Below are 19426 nucleotides of genomic sequence, written 5' to 3'. Positions count from 1 at the left end.
ATTAGATTTGTTGCACTGTCTTTTACGCAAAACAGCACTTTGGAACTCACAAAAAATAAAGCAGCACTTTCTTTCAATACTAGCACTACTGTAACATACAATGTAGCGTGGTGTGCAAATCCACAACAGCAGTTCTTACTATTTTTGTATTAACGGAATGGTCGTTTTCTGTTTCAACTATTAGTAGCACAGTAACAAGAAAAGAGTGTCCCCCACCCAAACTGGCTACAAAGGCAGTATTACACAATAGCTTCATGAACATGGAGCACGATGCTTATATCCAATAATTTTTAAAGTACTATAACAATAACCTTTGTAGAACAAGGATTCCAGATTGCTGGATTGCATTTGTTACCAGTCAGAATTAATGTACATTTTGGTTTTCATCCAGACATCAACACTGCCATCCAATCCAAGACACCAATACTATTAAAGAATGTCATAATTCCATTGCACAAAAATAATTTGTCCTTTTAGTAGAATCCATTACATAGTGAAGTTTCAGTTACATGTGCATGCCACAGAGTCTAAAAGTGGTATTCCAAATCTTGTTATCGTTGGTAAATAAGGTCTGTATAATGAGAGTCATATTTAAAGTTGTTCAGACTGAGCTGAGTTTCACAAGGCCACGTACTGAGTCCTCATGCAACGAGTCTTGGCTGGCTAGGCTGAGGACATGCATGGTATGGCTATGTCTCACAGGACTCCCCAATGGCAACATTCCAGGTGGTGATGGAGCTTCTTCAGGAGTAAGAAACTGATGACTTTCAGGATCCTCCTTCAATGGTATCATGTCTGACAAACCTGTTTCTGATGTGAGATTTGGCATGGAGGAGGGTGGAGTCGGCTGCCCCAGAGTTAATGCAGCACAGGGAGCACTGATAGTGGTCTTTCCTGGTAAAGGTAGCTCTTCACTAGTAATGCTGGGCTCACTCTGGAGTAGTGGTGTGGCAGCAGCCTGCAAAACGAATTTAGTGCTCTGAATGCACTGATCTTGATCACACTAAAGAATTTAAGGATGCCATAATAAAATACATGGCAAAGAAAGACAGAAAGAAAGAAAGACAGAAAAAGAAAAATGGGCAAAAGAGGAATGGAAATGTGAGGAGAAAGAAGAGAGTTGTTAGTAATACTCTTTTGTTAATCTGACAAACAGCGCAAGCACAACTCAGTGCATTTCAGGAAAGTGACAGTATATATTACAAGAAGCATTTGCTGTGTGTGAGAGCCAGAGTCCTCATTTATCTCCAAAGAAATAATCTCTGAATAATACTGACATTTCCCCAACAGGTAATTTATTCTTCTGTGTGAGCTTGGTGACTACTCTTGGTCAGGGTTGCTTGGGATCTCTACATAATGCCAGAGACCTTTTCTACCAGGAGCTGGACAATTTATCTACAATGACTTTGCACATGTGTCTAACAGACTACAGGCTACAGTAATCTGTATGTATAGTGACTGGCTCCATTCTCACAGGTGCATGTTCAAAATTCCTACTTCTGGTGACTGTTGGCAACAGGGCTAAAATGGCGCTGAAGGAGCAGCCACCTGACAACAAGGTTTTTGATAACACACTATTAGAAAAGCAGTAGCCACATTATGGAAATTCACAGAAAGCACACACTTTAAACGTGCCTCTTGATGCATGATACTAACCATTGTGCAGAATGCTGTAGATTTGGATGTATGCATGCAAAGACATTAAACAGGCTCATCTATTCAGTTTTGCTGACATCGGACCGTACATGGTTTTGATCCATTATGAAGGTGGAAGTTATACACAAAATGATTACCGTTTTGTACCTGGCACATATAGATGTGTCTACAAATAACTGGTACAACATAAAATGAGAACCCCATGTAGTCATTATGCTGTTCAGGTGTAAGAAAAAGTAGCCTACAAAAACAAAATAAAGATCAAAAGTAACCTACAAAAACAAAATAAAGGCAAATTTATACAGACAAGCAAACCAGCAATCAACATCTGCATCTCATAATGCAGTTGTTTAAAAATAACATGTGCACTGGCTGTTGCAATTATTTTTAACAGCAGTTTTTCTTTTTATTAGGGTCATAAACAAGATTATAATTGCTTATGATGTTATTTTGGAGTTGCTCATAGAGTTTGAGTTTTAAAATGGTTTTAAAGTAAGGTGGAAAGATTAATTAAATAGCAATTATTTTACAGCATTTATAGTCTGCCTTTTTCAAAATGACTCAGGATGGATCATTTTGACGTCAAATGAGAAGTGCAAGGTTACACACCAAATCTGCATTCATATTATTATGAGCCACCATAATAATAAAAATAACAGGTTAATCGTTTCCAGTGTTCAAAGCACTTGCCATATGTTATCAGCAGTCTTTAATCACTTCTGAATCATAGAATTGCAAGGGGCCATACAGGCCATCTAGTGCAACCCCCTGCTCAATGCAGGATCAGCCTGACAAGTGTTTGTCCAGCTGATGCTTGAAGACTGCTAGTGAGGGGGAGCTCACCACCTCCCCAGACAGCCAATTCCACTGCTAAACAACTCTTACTGTAAAAGTTTCCCCTAATATCCAGCCAGTACCTAACCACCCGTAATTTAAACCCATTATTGCGAGTCCTATCCTCTGCTGACAACAGAAACAGCTCCCTGCCCTCTTCTAAGTGACAGCCTTTCAAATACTTAAAGAGAGTAACCATGTCCCCTCTCAATCCTCTTCTCCAGACTGAACATTCCCAAGTCCCTCAGCCTTTCTTCATAGGGCTTGGTCTCCAGGCCCCTGACCATCCTCGTTGCTCTCCTCTGTACCCACTCCATTCTGTACACAACCTTTTTGAAGTGAGGCCTCTAGAATTGCACACAGGCCTTGAGGTGCGGCCTGACCAATGTAGTGCACAGTGGGACTATGACATCTTGAGGTTTGGATGTTTTGACTGGAGGGATCCCGTCTCAGAGTTTCCCTTGTGTGTAAGCATGCTAAACCAGTCAATGTGTGCATCTCCAAAGATAGATAGGTTTGCAACTCCGAAGTGTTAGTAAGGAGAGAACCTGTCTCCAGGAGACTTTGGAAGTCTCAGACCTGTTTTTTGTGATGAAGCAGGCTAGCTTGAGGAAGAGACTTGTAGCTGTCTCAAGCCCCAATTTCTGAGGAAAAACTAATAAAATATTTGTGTTTTTTGAGAGGAGCTCACATTTACACTGAGAATCCAGAGGTTGAGGGGACACCAATATCCACCGCAAGAACACCAACTTGGCTGCTAACTGCTCTCCTTTCTCCTAAATTATCAACTGTAACTTCACAAATGAACGGGCCCAGCAAGACCGTGCTACATCTGTAAATAGTTTCTATCCTCTTTTCTGAACCACCTTATTCTCCTGTTACTGTTCCTTTTCTGTTTCCCTCACAAGTGCTGAACTTATTTCATTCAGAAGCCACTCGGGTTAAGTCTGTCAGGTGGAGGGTTGAGCTGTACCTCATACTATACCTCTTTTTAAATGTCATTTTTGAGACCTGGACCTTCACACCCACCCTTTATCTACTCCCCGTCTTCAGTTATATTTATTATTTACTTTCTTCATTTATATTCCACCTTTCTCCACAATGGGGACCCAAAGTAGCATACAGAATACTCCTCTCCTCCATTTTATCCTCACAGCAACCCTGTGAAGTGGGTTAGACTGATAATATGTAACTGGCCCAAGGTCACAAAGTGAGCTTCCATGGCAGAATGTGAATTTGAACCAGTGTCTCCCAAATATTAGTCCAAAACTCTACACTACATCACACTGACTTTCATGGGGCGTTGCTGTTGAACAGAAGCAAGTAGCTGGACCTGGTTAAGTCATGGAAGTCAGGTGCTAGTAAGTTGCCCAGTTGTTGTTGATGGGCCTGGCCTCAATGAGTCCTCCCTCAAAGGCCAAACAACTCTGGAAAGGTCTGGGGGTCCTCCCCTCTGTCTTTTACTGACAGAAACTAAGGCTGGCAATACTGTGTGGCTGCCTAGCAAAGGCAACAGAGGACATTTGTTTCTTAAAGCTGCAGACACTGGTTCTATTATTTTGGGGAGTGTTAACCCACCATTTTTTTACTTCTTTTTTTATTTTAGATTTTTCTGCAAACTTGAGGCTTTTCCAGGTTCATAGAAATATGTGTCTTGTGTGTTCATGGCTCCAGCCTCCAGATTTAAGTATCCACAGATGGGGGAATGTTGAGAATTATATATATTATATGATATATAATGTGTCATCCATAGTACAACAGAACCCATATATTCTTTTCATCTCTTACAAAATATTTTGTTTTATTACTAAATGTACATGGTTCTATTTATGTGGAAATATTAAAAAAACAAAATTCTCAATAATATCAGAATATAAATGTACTAGAGAATCTTCCTATTTATTAAAAAACATACCTATCCTCTTACACACATCATATTCTTGCTACATAATGTTATCTTTTGACATAACCCATCAGCTTGACTGAAATCTAATGTCATCCAGTGATGATTCAATCGAGTTAAAAAATAAGGCTGCTTATCCATAGCACATGGGGCCAGTTGAGACCCCAAAGGGAGAATAGCAACAAAGCTGCCTGCTTGAAGGAAGATAAAGAAAGGTAAGAAGCAGAGAAAAAGAAGGCTGAGGTATAGACCAGGAGTACTGGTGCTGTGAGTCAGGGAGAGACACTGGGAAAAAGAGTGCACCAACAAAAACCTGAAACTGTGAACTAGGGAAATACTTCTGTAAATAACTTGAACATATCTGCTGTGAGAATGGCTCTAGGTCAAAATCTGGGCTCTTCAGTGCCTATAAACGAGTCCATGGTAGAAGGACTTGGCCTGAATTTGAAATTCACATAAATTTAGTAACCATGGCAGAGGAATCAAGATAACCAGCTTAGTCTAAAGGACTTGGACTTGTGACTTTCTTCCCAACTGCTCAACAAAGGCTAGCATAAAATAGTGTGTGTGTGTGTGTGGGGGGAATGCTTAAGGTCAAATGTACAAAAGAAACAATAAAATAATTTGACACCTGAAGTCAGAGTTTAAATGTACAGATTTATTGGCAATCTCTTAGAGATTTGTATAAAAGTCTACACATTGTCTCTGTCTACAGAATGACAAAGTTCTCCTATGTGACTGATGGACTTAAAAGAGAGACTATCAAAACTATTTAATGTCAAGATAAAGCAAGCAAATAATTCAGCCCTTGTTTCTATTCTCCCACACATTCAGAACATCTGGGATTGCTCTAAAAGCTGCCAAGGCTAAAAGTAGCGGAACAAATATTCAAGAAAAATGTTATGAAGGCATATGATTGATACTGAGAGTCACCTATGTGCATCTGATTTTAAAATTTAAGAAACAGATATTGATAGCAAATAAAAATGATAAATTAAACACTTCCTATCTTCCTGACCAGTACATTAAGCAAGTGATTTTCTAAAAGTACTGTCCTTGTATGAACACAATATTTAGAATCTCAGTTCTAAAAATTATATTCTTATAAAGAGTCAAATAGAGCATTTGCACAGCTATAAAAAACTGCTTTAACAAAGGTCTGAAATGCTTGGGACTGGTGTTTATTCCCCTTAAAGACTGGGTAGCAATACATGAAGCCAAAATGTATAGGACTGGATCTAACGCTGCCTACTATTCACAGAACACATAATTGGATCCAACCCTCATCATCTTGGACACCATTATAGAGTAGGACAGCTCCTAATGAGTTGCGTAATGAAGATTTTCAGTTAAGAAAGTTTCCCTACACTATTATCTGCTGGTTGGCACAGAAAAAATGTACTTCTCTCAAAAAGACACCATGGAGTCATTGGCACAATTTTTAAAAACATTAGTTAGCAGTGTGCTACAGGCAAGTACAATGGCCACCTCAATGTTCATAATAAATCAAAAGTCCTCTTTGTAAATATCTTTTAATGTTGAAATTAGTTCTATGGAAATGTGTCAGGTAGCAAGAAACAGTACAGCACAGTCAACAGCTTATGGAGAAAAGAATTTAAAATACAAAGCATATGCTATTGAATATCCAGAATCCATCTGTGACCCCTGAATAGCCTGATAAAGATTAGGCTAAGCTTCCCATACATGTCAATTTGCCTCAGTATTTAATATTCAAGATTCTTTAGGCAGAACAGCAGTCCACGTTGTTCAATAGTTTAAATATTGCAATTTTTGCATCAGTGCTTATGAAAATCTTGATTTCTTACTCCATAAGCTTACTGCAGCATGCTAATGGAAGGCTCCTCCTGTTAGAGAGTATCAGTTGCATTCAGTTAGTTTAGTGACTTGATTAGTTCACAAGAAAGTGGAGAAGGGAAACATTCACAGGGTTCTTGACCAATGTTATGGGATGGTTCCTACCATATTACTCTGAGACTGTGTTGCCCCATACATTGTAATGCCATTTGAGGGTGCTGCTGGTTGTGGCGCATCTGGCTGTATAAATCCTCTTCTGTCAATCAAACTATAAGATAACAAAAAAGTTTTGTTATGAAAACTTCTGATTGGAACACTTTTTTCAGTGAACAATAAAAGTGTTCTATGCTGCGAGGAGTTAGCTAATTAAAAAGAGCTGCCTTTTGAGTTTTTGCAACAAGTGTACAATTTGGAGATGGCATGGAAAAATTAGCTTAAAGTACCTCTCCAATTCATTTATTTAATAGCATTTATAGTTCACTTTTCTCAAAATGACTCAAAGTGGATACATGACGGTTTGTTTAGTGGTATAGGGTTCTAGCAGAGTAACACTTGACAATTTTTGTGATCGAACAGAAATATTCACGAGAAGATACTATGATGCATTTTTGTGCATATGTGCCCCCTTAGTTTCTAGGGAAAAAACAAAAGCCTAACATGACGGAACTGTTAATTTATTTAATGAAACTGTTATCAGAAAATAAAAGGAGGAGTACTGGTGAATTTTAAGATGTAATTTATAAAACCTCTACCAAAATATCACAGCCTAGCAATTTCTTCCCAAATTCTTTATTTCTGCCACAGCAGAGGGATAGATGGTACATGACCAGTATGTGCACTCCTACACATTACTAGTTAGCAGCAAGCAGGAAATGTGCATGATGGGTGAGTGGACCATTCAAAGATTGCATGATACCTATAACAACATATATGGTCCTGCTTGTGAATAGTGCAATCCTAAAAAGAGCGCACCCTTCTAAGTTTAACGACATAATTGCTGACAATTGCATTATTTATTGATGTTATTTATATTCCATATTTCTCATTGAGACTCAAGGCAGATTACACAAAGTAAGTCAGTGCGATCATCAGAATAAGACATGATAAGTGACATAATAGGACTAGGATGAAGTTTCCCTGACCCCAACGAGCCCAAATAGCTTTATATGCCTTACCTGGGAGAGAGGGGCCCACAAAGTGCAGAACAACAGTTAGTGAGAATATTGCCGTAGCTGTATGGATTGTAGTTGTCTTTACTTCTTTTATTGGACCAAGATCCTTTAATCTGGTAACAAATGAATACAGTGCATTATTTATGCTTTTTGTAGCACTCTTCAATGTATTTCACTCACAAAGTTATTTTATATATATAATCTCAAATTCTTCAGAGTTTACAGAAAGATAAAATTACATAAAATTCAGCAAGGGTAAATATCATGCTAGAATATTATTTATTCTCCCTAGAACCTCATGAAGTAGGTTAGACTGAGAAACAGCAACTTGCCCAAAATCACTTGTGAGCTTTGTGGCTTTGCTCTGCACCTTGGTCACCCACAGTCAAAGACACAACGGATCTCACCAATCCCTCCCCCTCCATTTAACACACTGTGTCCCATATAACCTCCAAAGACAAAGTATATGTCTATTCCAGTGGTTTTCCCAAGAACGGCAGGTTCAGTCATTGATCTAGGGCTCAACTTCCATATTTTACCACTGGGAAATCTACTTAAAGTATCTCATTCCCCCAAAATGTTCTCATGACATCTGGCAAGCTATTACCGTATTTTTCGCTTCATAAGACGCACCTGACCATAAGACGCCCCCCCCCAGCTGGCCGTCGGATCGGGGAACGCCGGCTCGCGCCGTCCCGACGCGCCCAGCGGGCTCTGTGCGGGCCCGCCCACCTTTCAGCTGACCGTCGGGGCGGGGAAAGCCGGCTCGCGTCGTTCCAGCGCGCCCAGCTGGCTCTGTGCGCCCCGCCCGCCTCCCAGTCCCCTCCCGGCGCACCCAGCTGTGCGCCCCGCCCACCTCCCAGCACGCCGTACCGATGCGCTAAGTTCTGTGCACCCCGCCAGCCTCCCAGCTGGCCGTCGGGGCGGGGAACGCCGGCTTGCGTCGTTCCAGTGCACCCAGCCGGCTCTGTGTGCCCCGCCAGCCTCCTAGCTGGACGTCGGGGCCGGGAAAGCCGGCTCGCGTTGTTCCGGAGCACCCAGCCGGCTGGCGGGAGGGGAGGGGGTCCCTCCGCCCAGCTCTGGGAGACCCGGATGGACCGGGCTAGGGTCCATAAGACGCACATTCACTCCATAAGACGCACAGACATTTCCCCTCACTTTTGAGGGGGGGAAAAGTGCGTCTTATGGAGTGAAAAATATATTATATGGAAAAATACCCATAACAAGCCTGCAGGTTAAACTGGCTAGATTGCTTACTCAAAGGCAGATCCATGCTCCAGATCTAGTCTGTCATTTTGTACACTTAAGGTACGAGGATTTAGACCATAGTCTAAAGCTAATGGGTGGAGCCCTTTCCAGCACAAAAGGAAAGAAGATGTCCCAAAGGAACAACTCAGAAGCGGTGCTTCAAATGCTGCTGATGGCCCAGGCAACGTGGCTTTTGGAGGATTTATTCAGGAATTGGTGCTGTTGAGCTGTCTGCGGCATGCAAGTCATTGTTTCTAAGCCAGCTAGCAGTTCTTCAGTTGTCTAGTATTTGTTGACAAGACATCCCAAATGTGTCTCCGTAGAGCCCCTGGAGGACTACTAGCAGAGCTAAAAGGCTCAGAAGCAACTCTGCAATGACACAAAAGGCTCTGGGGAATCTCAAGCTATTTAAGCCTTGAGGAGGCTTCAAACAATAATAAAACAGGACAACATACTTAAATGCTAAACAATAATTAAAAATACACTGAACAGCAGCAGCAAAACAGAATTTCAGTATACACTTAGCAGCCTTTTGGAAACCAGATAACACCAGCACAAGAGAGCACTAGGAGGGCTGAATGTTATCACCCAGATCAAAGAGAGGCTGGTGTGCAGCTCTTGGCCCCTGAAGGTCTGTTTCCCAAGCAAGTCTTATGGAAGCAACACTGCCAGGGTCAGGAACCAAAAAGAGAATAAGGGCAGAAGGAAGCAGCTGGGAGTTAAATGCAGTCTTGAAGGAATTGTGGGTGTGTAGGGTATGTCCCCCTCCCACAGATCAGCTTTAAGGAAAGGTTCTGTGTGGTCAGTACATTTATTTGTAGGTTCCTAAAGCCTGCCACGAAATAGCAGACAGGATGCTTGCATGAGTTTGTTGAACAAGGAATCAGAATCGACAGAAGGAAGGAGGTTTCAGGGGCAGGAAAAGGCAAAGCCAGCGCAGTCACAGGCAAAAAAAAAGGGACTTGCCATAAGTGCCACTGGAGGGTGGTACAGCTTTTGTAATACATCATAGCAGCCTCTTCAGATCACAGTAAGAAGCAGAGTTTTAGGCTAGATTGCCCATCAGACTTACTCAGTAAAGGCTGTCCTTAAGTTTCAGAATTTAAGTGGAAACTGTGAAGCAGACTTCACAGTACTGTTAAACTGTACAACAAGTGACTCAACATGAATCAAAAATTAAACAACAAAGTTTAAAGTTGTGAAAAAAATAACCATAACATTTATAGAGCAAAACAAAGTGATACATTAAGAACAACAATCTCTCAGCTGTTACAGACCAGCATAACTTTGCCCCACACCAGCTCTACTCCCCTTTTTCCTACATTCCCCTTTCTGGATATCAGTTCAGCAACCCTACTTCCGCTACCAGCTTTAAGAAAAAGGGAGGGAAGGGAGTGCATTGTAGATAGTTGACAAATATTTGAAGATCAGATACTGCATTTGCTAAGACAATATGATCCTTTCCTCTTCTATAAATAAATGCTATTTGTTAAGTCCACATGGGGAGGACACACGAGGTCAGAGACGTAGTTCAACAATGACGCTTTATTGTGAACGAGAACAGAACTGGAGAACTCAGTGACCCGACCCCTGCTTATACGCCCCCCGGCCACCTGTGGCCACTCCCCCCCAGGTCCGTGATTGGGGGGGGAACTAACCAATGGTCCATGAGGGTTTAGGAGCCTTGGGGAAAACCTCAAGCTCCGCAGGGTTCCTCCTGCTTACTCCCCCGGGTCAATATCCATACATTACACCATTAGAAAACCATTGGCTAACACACCAGGCGTATTCTATCAAATAGGAAAGGCAAATTAAGCTGCATTCAGATATGGTTTATTATAAGAGCAAGCCCTGGAACACCCTGGGCTTGCATGCTCCTTCACCCTCCCACTCCTCCCACATGTGGCAGCCTGGGTATCTGCCAAACTACGTTAAAGAGTTCCAAGTTCCAGCATACAAATTGTCAGAATGGGACAAACAACAACAACAACATTTTTTGCTTACTTTTAATATCCTGCTTTTCTTCTCAGTGGGGACCCAAAGCACATCATTCTCCCCTCCTCCACTTTATTCTCACAACAACCCTGTGAGGTAGGTTTAGGCTGAGAGACTACAATGAGCCCAAGGTCATCTGGCAGGCTTTCATGGCAGAGCGGAGGTTTAAATCTGGTTGTCCCAGGTCCTAGTCCAACGCTCTAACCACTATGCCATGCCAGCTTTCAAACAACTGCCTGTTCTCTTGTCTAAAAACGAAGATTCCAACACATAGTTTAATCATGGTTCATAGATTAGTGAGCATTTCACAGTTTGTCATTCTGTCCGACTTGGATGTAATGACAATGTGGTTTGTTAGAAACCAAAGTCTTCAATATTTGAGCCACACGTAAGAGGAGAGCAAGAGAACTTCCAAGGCTCATTATGTTGACGTGGGAGACAAACAACTACAACACAAAGTAAAAAAACTTACATCCTCATTTGTTGTTTGATTGGAGCTGATCAAATAAGTATGAAAACCTGAGAGTCCAACAATGGACCAAACGGAGAAGAAACACACCACAGCTTCCAGCACAGTGATTGAAAGTCAAGGAAATATTAAATGAAGTAAGTGATTACCATTAATACATCATAGGACAGATTTAACAGGGGTGTGTGAGAGTCCTTTTATGCATGGCTGTTTCCATCACGGTCACCCCCCTCCCCGACTATGTCGGGGCTTTGTTTTGATTATGCATGCTATTCTTCGACTTTCAGAGGTCGCCTCGCTCTCCCCGCACATTTCCCCTGCATTTTCTGGATGCTGCCTCAACAGCATCCAGAAAATGCAAGGGAAAAGACGCAGAGAGAGCGAAGCGACCTCTGAAGATTGAAAAATGCATGCATAATCAAAACAAAGCCCCAAAGTAGTCGGGGGCTGACTGCGAGGGAGACAGCCATGCATAAAAGGCCTGAGAGTGGTTTGTTGTCCACTTTCTGCATCTAGTAGAACTAGTTCGCAATATTTCCGAAGCAGTAAAGCATTATTGTCTTTGATGCATAGAACGAATATGATCTTGGAAAAATGGGGTCACAGGACAGAGTGATCTTAAGAGTCCATATTCTCTCATGACCTTTGGTACATTAACAGTGCCATCCTAAGCAGAGTTACATCCTTCTAAACCCACTGACCAATTCACTATGTAAAGCACAATCTGACACAGGGTTTTGTTGCGATCCTATCCCCTCTAATCTCCTCTAATCCACTAATTCCATTCCAGACTATGGTTTGTAATCTTAATAGCAAGACTAGGTGTGACAGAGTCCATGGGTCCAACTTGTGAATGCCACTGCCACTTTAAAGTGATTTGAAGCAGGTTGAGGCACTCCCACCCTCTGGCAGCTTTTCAAGAGCTGAAATGGCTGCACCCTCCCCTGAGGCCATTTTAGCATTGAAAAGGCACGTGGGGGGCGGGGAGGAGAGTGCCTCAGCCCGCTATGCTGCAGGCTTAATTGGGATTGGGCCCTCACAGCATTTTAAAATCCCTTTAAAATGGTGGTGGTATCAACAGGCCAGGCTCATAGACACTGTCACATCCAGTTTGGCCCTAAGTTTCCAAAGGAACATTTTTACTTGCAAGCAAGAGTAAGGCAGCTATGATACAGGTGAAGAACAGATACTGTCTTCTAAGTCTGTCGGATGTTTGTAAATTGGCCAAATAACAGTCTTAAAGTCTGTGTGTTTATTAGGCCGATGAACTGTATGCTCAGCTGAGGCATCAGAACTACAACCAACCGCCCCTCTTCCCAGCATCTACCATGTCAAACTGGAAGCACTGTTAAGTGAGCAGGGATGGGGGAAAGAAGCAAAATGGGCTGTGTGTGTACAACAGTTTGGGTACCACCATGAATATATAAAGCAGCCACTTACTCAGGGAAGAGAAACCAGAGAAAGCATAACAATTCCAAAGAGAGAAGAACGCAAGCAAGAACTTAAAATAGGCAACATTAATTGAATATGCCTCTGAAAATGGTATTCTCCTTAGCTTAACCCTCCTCTGGTGAGAAGCACTCAAAGCCCAATATAGCTTCAAAATTTCCAGTAAAATTCCTCTTTCCTTCCTAGAGCATGGAATGACATTCTTTCCTCAGAGTTCAACTCATGGGTCAAACTTTTATATTTATTGCAGAAATAGTGGATGAAATTTTGGCTTGAAAAGCTGTTTATCAAATCAGCAACACAGGCAGCCCATTCCTGAGCCTTCTGCTGGGGACAGTGTGGCCAAGGCACCACAGTGGCACCTCCAAAGCCATTCCCTGGCTGCCAAAAGGCTTTAAAAAGCCTTTCATTGGCTTTTTATTTTTTAAATGGGGCATTTTGCCCCACCAAAAACAGTGAGGCTGTGCCAGCAAAAAGCTGGCGCAGCAATGCTGTTCTCAGAAAACAGAAAACAGAACCTTTATTGGCATTAAGACTGTTAAGACTGCTGTTCTCAACGCCAGGGTACTGGGCCAAAAGGGGACAAGAAGCTGCCTACTTGCAGCTCTGCATCTGGCATGCCCTAGGGATGCCGGCACGAGGCTTTGTGCTGGTGGGATGCCAGAGAAAGGCCCAGCCAGCATCCCTGGGCAGTGCTGCTGCAGGAGTGCCGGGAGACTGGCGTCAGGGTCCCCCCGGCTGGCATCTGTGCCATGCTGGATGGCATAAGTGGCACGGGCGCCAGTGCAGGGGGAATGAATGCCGACGCAGCCCCTTACTGGCCTCCAAATGACTTTCGTCCTTGAGGCTCAGGAATGGGCTGTTAATAAAATCTACTGTTACAAAATGCTATGAACTTGGAATTCTCTACTATGGAGTTGACCTAACGTGGGAAATCAGAGCTCCTAATGAAAGTAAAGGTAATGTCATAAGATTTGTATGTATGTCCTCAACGGGCGGTATTAGGAAATGGCTCTGTAAAAGCACCCATCAGTGCTTGGAGTAGGCAACCCCTCTCCAGCTGAGGAAAGCAAAAAGTGCCACTTAAATTCTGGCAGAGATAGAGAGCAAAGCAGATAGACACTGCTATGAGCTGGCTAAAGCCCCTCGGGTGTTCAGCTAGGATCTCTCTCCCTGGGGATCTGAGGAAGGGGAATTGGGCAAATCTTCCCCATCTCACTGTCACCATCCATGCTATTGAGAATTGTGTAGCAACTGAACATAATGTTTATTCATGGCATGGGGCTAATTTGCTTCAAACCACAATTCCTACTAACTAATGATGCAATTTTATTGTTTTATTATCAAAACAGTAACCAAACCATTCAGCTATCCAACACATATTCAGATAGGGTTTCTTCGACCAGATACTTTTCTTTTTCCAAACTGTATGCTCTTCAAATGCAAATTATGAATAAATAGCTAATTGTTCCGGTAGAATAATCCACAAATGTGGAATCAATTACCTTTTGATTTTAGAACAATGGAAAGGCTCTTTCATTTTCAGAGTGCTCAAAATCCTAATACATGATTAGAAGCAATTGTAATTCTTTTAATTGGAGGCTATTGTGTTGTTTAGGAACACAGTGTGTTAACATAAGCCCTTCAAACAGAGACGTGCTTGTTTGTTAACACATCTGTACCCAATGAATGGCACAAATAACTGAACATGGTAGAAGTTAGGCCTGCAGACGTTCTGTTTTTTAAATAGGCCAAGCTGCTTTGCCACTCTCACTATTATTTATGCTCAACCCCTGCTAATACCAATGGCACCTAGATGCAGACCACTTTGAGCAGTATTAGAGCCTCTGTACTTGCAAATGCACTTATCACTACAGAAAAGAAGTGCTCCAAGCTTCACAAGAATGCCCAGTAGTGGCCTTTTCCTGCTCTCATTTGCTGTAGACTGGCATGCACTGGAAATTCACATAAAATCTCGGCCAATCCCCATGTTTATCTCTGCTAGTCAAAAAGCAGTAGTGGATTCAGCACAAAGAAGGTGAGGGAGGGGGGATAGAGAGGAACAGCAACATAGGAATAGGGAAGAAAAGCAGCAACAATAGCTCCAAGCTTCCATAATAATAGCTACCTCATCTTTGAGATTCACTCCTATTTTGCTTTCAGGTTTATGGCTACCAGTCACAGGTAAACTGACATTTGGAGGTACTTTTAACAAATTCATTTACAGATAATTCATTGTTGGTCACCTTGAGCATGTCTTGATAAAACTGGCATATAGAATTTCTAAATAAAGAAATTTATAATAATGCAAAATTGCTTCTGTTGATAAGTTTAATCCTACAAAACTCTTTTCCACTTCTGATGCATCATAACTTTCTTGCCCAAACTGCATAATGCATAGGTGTATACAGCTGTTTCACATTTGAACTGCAAATGGTTAAACTATAAATGGTTAAACTATAACACACAAGACTGTTATTGTGATCCAGATCTTAATAGTGGCATGGCTATTCAATTCCCATGCTGTTTGAGACTGCCTCTCGTCTAAGTTCACCAATTCACTCAAACTTCATATCCCTTCACTATTTGTATGGCTGCCAAAAACAAATCCCAACATGTATAGTACTGTCTACCGCACTCAGCACTGATATAGCTTTGAGCATGGAAAACATTTAAAATACACTGTGTTAGGTGCTACAATCATTACAATAAACCTATCATATGTGCCAATATTATTACCAATATCACAGATGGGGGACTAATGCTGAGGAAGTCTCAGCTTAGGGAGTTTCAGAGCCATCCTAAAAAGTTACACCCTTCTAAACCCATCAACTTCAATGAACTTAGAAAGGTGTAACTGAATTTAGAATTGCCCTGTTCATAGAAGAGGATGAAGTTGAATCCCCCTCACCAAAGCTCATTTTCTTATCCGTTATGTTACACAGGTATCAGTTCCTTTAAAATTAATGCAAAATTATGAATGCAAATGCATTTCAGTAAAAGGATATCTTGCAGGGCTGTCCTTGAGTGCACTTAAGAACCCTGTTTTCTGAGATCCTGTGAAAAGAAAAATGTAAAAATTAAATGATAATATATGTTATCCTAGTGAAAAAAGCTCAAAATCAGATTTTCAGAAAATTTCAGAGCATGTTGCTAAATGAGATCTTGAAATGATGTTAAAACTACTCAGCAAAAAATGGAAGTAAAATGGAAGTATCAGAGTTAACATATGCTGATACTTTCTCAAGTAATACCAGTTGATGTCTGCATAGTTTCCGATAAATAAGACTTCTGATTATCCTTCTGTTCTTTTCTGTCCTAATATGGAAAGAAAATATTGCAAACTGATTTTTCCATGAAATATGTTCATGAACTTACTTTCTCTCACAAAAAAAATGTTTCTGTTGGATCAGAAAATCCTGCCAATTATACCATAACGTGACCCAAATTCCAAGCTGTTTACAACGTCCCCTGGATACAGTTGAAAGAGGATAATCAAAACAGCCAGCACTGAATCCCTAACTGATAGATCTAGGCTCTGTCTTTATGGCTCTGAATTTCTGAGGTGTGGTTCAGTAGCCAGCTCTGGAAAACCATAAGTCCTCTACCCACTGTAAATATTAGCAAGGAAATACATGGAAGAGATTGGTTGTGAACATGTCACTCTGACGGTATTACTATGTGTTTTATTATTACATGTTTATTTTACTTTTTCTGTATGGAACATGGGATATATCAGTCTCCTTCCCTTCCTTTATCCTTAGAACTACCACGGCATCTAGATTAAGATGAAATACAGTAATTTATATAAGATCATCCAATGAGCTTTATGGCTAAATGGGGGCTCACTGACTTCAGTCTAGCTCCCACACAATTATACCACACTGGCTCTCAGTGCAGGGTGTGGTATCTGGGAAGGGTGCAAGTATACATGACACAAGTTCAAGCTTAAATTATGGAGTGCAAGTATGCCTTTGATATAGGATAAAACAGTATGTTCAATGTAACAGACAGAAGAGTGTCACACCTCCATATCTGGGGTTAGAGTGCTGAGACTCAATAATGTAAAGGGGAATTAGTGCACTAGCAGAAATGTTGTCTCTATCTCATATGCAATGGTGTTTGGTGTCTTTTCTTGGAAAATTCTGTTTGTATCTCTGCAGCTAAAGCAGCTCTACTACATCTACCTGGTATCATTCCCCACCAAGGAGAGAGAAGTAATCCCATAGTCTGTATGCTGTTATGTAACACAGAACGAGCCTTGGATACTCACTGTGAAGGCTCCTTCTGCTCTGGAATACGGAGGTCATCTGTAAAGTGGGTGTTTCCGTTCCTCTTGCTTCTGGGAGGCAGGACTAAAAACTTTAACTTCCTGTCTCTGGGGAAACGCCCCCTCATTTCCAGTTTGAAAACTTTCCGAGCTATAGGGCACAAGAACACTTAGATTCCACCCCCTTATTTTTTTATTTTATTTTATTATTATTTTTGGAACAGGAAGGTGTAAATAGAAAGAACAACAGTAACTGTGAGAAGAAACAACAAGTGTTAGTAACAGCAACTCAATTAAGAGCCATGGCTCCGTTGTGGATAAGGCAGGAATTTGCTAGATCCCCAAACGAACTAGCTAATCCCGAACAAATGCTAAATTCCTGAGAGGTGGGCCAGATGACCTCCGTATTCCAGAGCAGAAGGAGCCTTCACAGTGAGTATCCAAGGCTCGTTCTCGCTCTGGAAGAGGAGGTCATCTGTAAAGTGGGACTTACAAGAGCTGTCCCTGGCCTGGGTGGGTTAAGAATTTTGCAGAACGCTCTGGAGGACTGCAGCCAAAGGCCGCGTCCGCAGAAGCGAACAGATTCAATTTATAATGATGGACAAAGGTGGAGACGGAAGACCAGGTCGCCGCCTTGCAGATTTCCTCTAGGGAAGCCTGTCGGTGGAGGGCTGCTGTGGTAGCAGCACTCCTGACAGAATGGGCCATGATGCCTTGTGGCACGACCAACTTGCTGGAGCTATAGGCCTGGGAAATGCAAGATCTGATGGTGCGGCTTATTGCCGTGCGAGACATGGGCTTGCCTTTATTCGGGGCTGACAAATTGATAAACAAGGCTTCAGAGGTCCTGATGCCCTTGGTGCGTGAGATGTAGATCTTGAGAGCCCTCCTGAGGTCTAAAGTGTGCCATTCTCTCTCCTTGGGATGCTGTGGGTTGGGGCAGAAGGAGGGGAGCACAAATTCCTGGTCCCTATGGAATTTGGTGTTAACCTTAGGGAGGAAGGACGGGTCTGGGCGGAGGACTACCTTATCCCTGTGAAAGGTACATAGTTCTGGTCTGACCGAAAGGACCCCCAACTCTGAGACCCTTCGAGCCGAGGTAACGGCCGTTAGGAACAAAACCTTCATTCTCAGGTGTCTTAGGTCGGTAGAGCGTAAAGGTTCGAAAGGTGCCTTGGTGAGGGCGGACAAAACTGTATGGAGACTCCATGTGGGGAATCTATGGGCTGCTGGGGAGGAAAGACTGACCCCTCTAAGGAAGGCCTTTATATGAGGATGTTTAGTTATCTGGAAGCCTGAGATCTTTGGGACCAAGGTGGCTATTGCGGCAAGTTGTCGGCGAAGGGTGGCTGGCTTGAGACCCTTGAGTCGTCCATCCTGGAGAAAGGACAGCAGGTGAGAAACTCGAGGTTTTAACGGGTTCATGTGTTTGTGGGTGCACCACCTCACGAAGGTCTTCCAGGTCGTGCCGTAGATGCGACGCGTGGAAGGGCGCCGGGACGCAACGATGGTGTCCGCGATGTCTGGATTGTAGCCTAAGGCTAAGAGCCGGTCCCTTTCAACAGCCATGCGGTCAAGCGGTACCACCCCGGGTCTGGGTGGCAAATAGGGCCCTGTTTGAGTAGATCGTGTCGCACTGGGAATCTCCAGGGATCGCAGATTGACATCTCCACCAGGGTTGGAAACCAGGGGCGTCTCGGCCAAAAAGGTGCGATTAGAATGATTGACGCTTTCAGGGTCCTTACCCGTCTCAGAACTCTGGGGATGAGTGGAAGAGGAGGGAAGGCGTAGAGAAGAACCTTCGGCCACGGAGACAGTAAGGAGTCCGTCATTTCCGCCTGAGGATGATGGTAACGGGTAAAGAATCTTGGGAGCAGGTGGTTTGAAGCTGACGCGAAAAGGTCTACCTGCGGGAAGCCCAGGTACTGGGAGAGGAGAAGGAAGGTTTCCGGATGTAGGGACCATTCTGACTCGTCCAGAGTCCGCCTGCTCAGCCAGTCCGCTTGTGTGTTGACTGTCCCCTGTATGTGTTCCGCTGAAATGGAGGCGAGATGGATCTCCGCCCATGACAGAATGAGCTTGGCCTCTCTGTGCAGGTTCAAGGACCGAGAACCCCCCTGTTTGTTGATGTGCGCTTTCGCTGCCACATTGTTGGTCCTGATGAGAAGGTGTTGGTTTCTGAGAGAGGTTGCTGGGACAGGCCCACCATCGAAGGCTCGACTTGACGGTCTTGGGTAAAATCAGGCGTTTGCGAGACCTGAGGGAGATCTCCCTCTGATATGGGCGAAGGAACCACTGCAAGGTCCTGGCATGAAGTCTGGCCCACCGTACTGCTGGAATGGTGGAGATCATGAGGCCCTGGAGTTTTGCTAGGTTGAAGATCTGAGCTGACTTGGAGAGAAGAGTGAACTTGGCCAAGGAGGAGATCTTGGTTACCTTGTCCTCTGGCAGAGACAGAGTGTTGGAGACTGTGTCTATGTGGACGCCCAAGTGAAGCAGATGTTGGGAAGGGGAAAGATGACTCTTTTCCTTGTTTATGAGGAAACCGTGGGCTTCCAAAAGCTCCAAGACTATCCTGGTGTGGTTGAGGCACAGATCCCTTGATGACGCACAGA

The 19426-nt window shown here is 43.0% G+C and overlaps 1 protein-coding gene across 2 annotated transcripts in view; it reads right to left on the bottom strand.

The window, feature by feature from the left end:
* Positions 1–335: 335 nt before the first annotated feature.
* Positions 336–19426, bottom strand: part of ZDHHC14 (zinc finger DHHC-type palmitoyltransferase 14) — an 85910-nt gene continuing 66819 nt past the window's right edge. Inside the window, exons 5-9 of one of the 2 annotated variants that reach the window (XM_056852528.1) lie at positions 15550–15598; positions 11096–11198; positions 7384–7493; positions 6374–6476; positions 336–1003 (exon numbers count right to left, since the gene is read on the bottom strand). In XM_056852528.1, coding sequence (XP_056708506.1) covers positions 602–1003; positions 6374–6476; positions 7384–7493; positions 11096–11198; positions 15550–15598 — 767 coding nt within the window. In that variant the 3' untranslated portion in view covers positions 336–601. The remainder of the gene's footprint in view (positions 1004–6373; positions 6477–7383; positions 7494–11095; positions 11199–15549; positions 15599–19426) is intronic. The other variant, XM_056852529.1, reaches the window with a different exon arrangement.

Source organism: Euleptes europaea, chromosome 7 (genome assembly GCF_029931775.1).
Source record: "Euleptes europaea isolate rEulEur1 chromosome 7, rEulEur1.hap1, whole genome shotgun sequence".
In the NCBI taxonomy this organism is placed as follows: domain Eukaryota; kingdom Metazoa; phylum Chordata; class Lepidosauria; order Squamata; family Sphaerodactylidae; genus Euleptes; species Euleptes europaea.
This window is presented reverse-complemented; position numbering and strand designations above follow the sequence as displayed.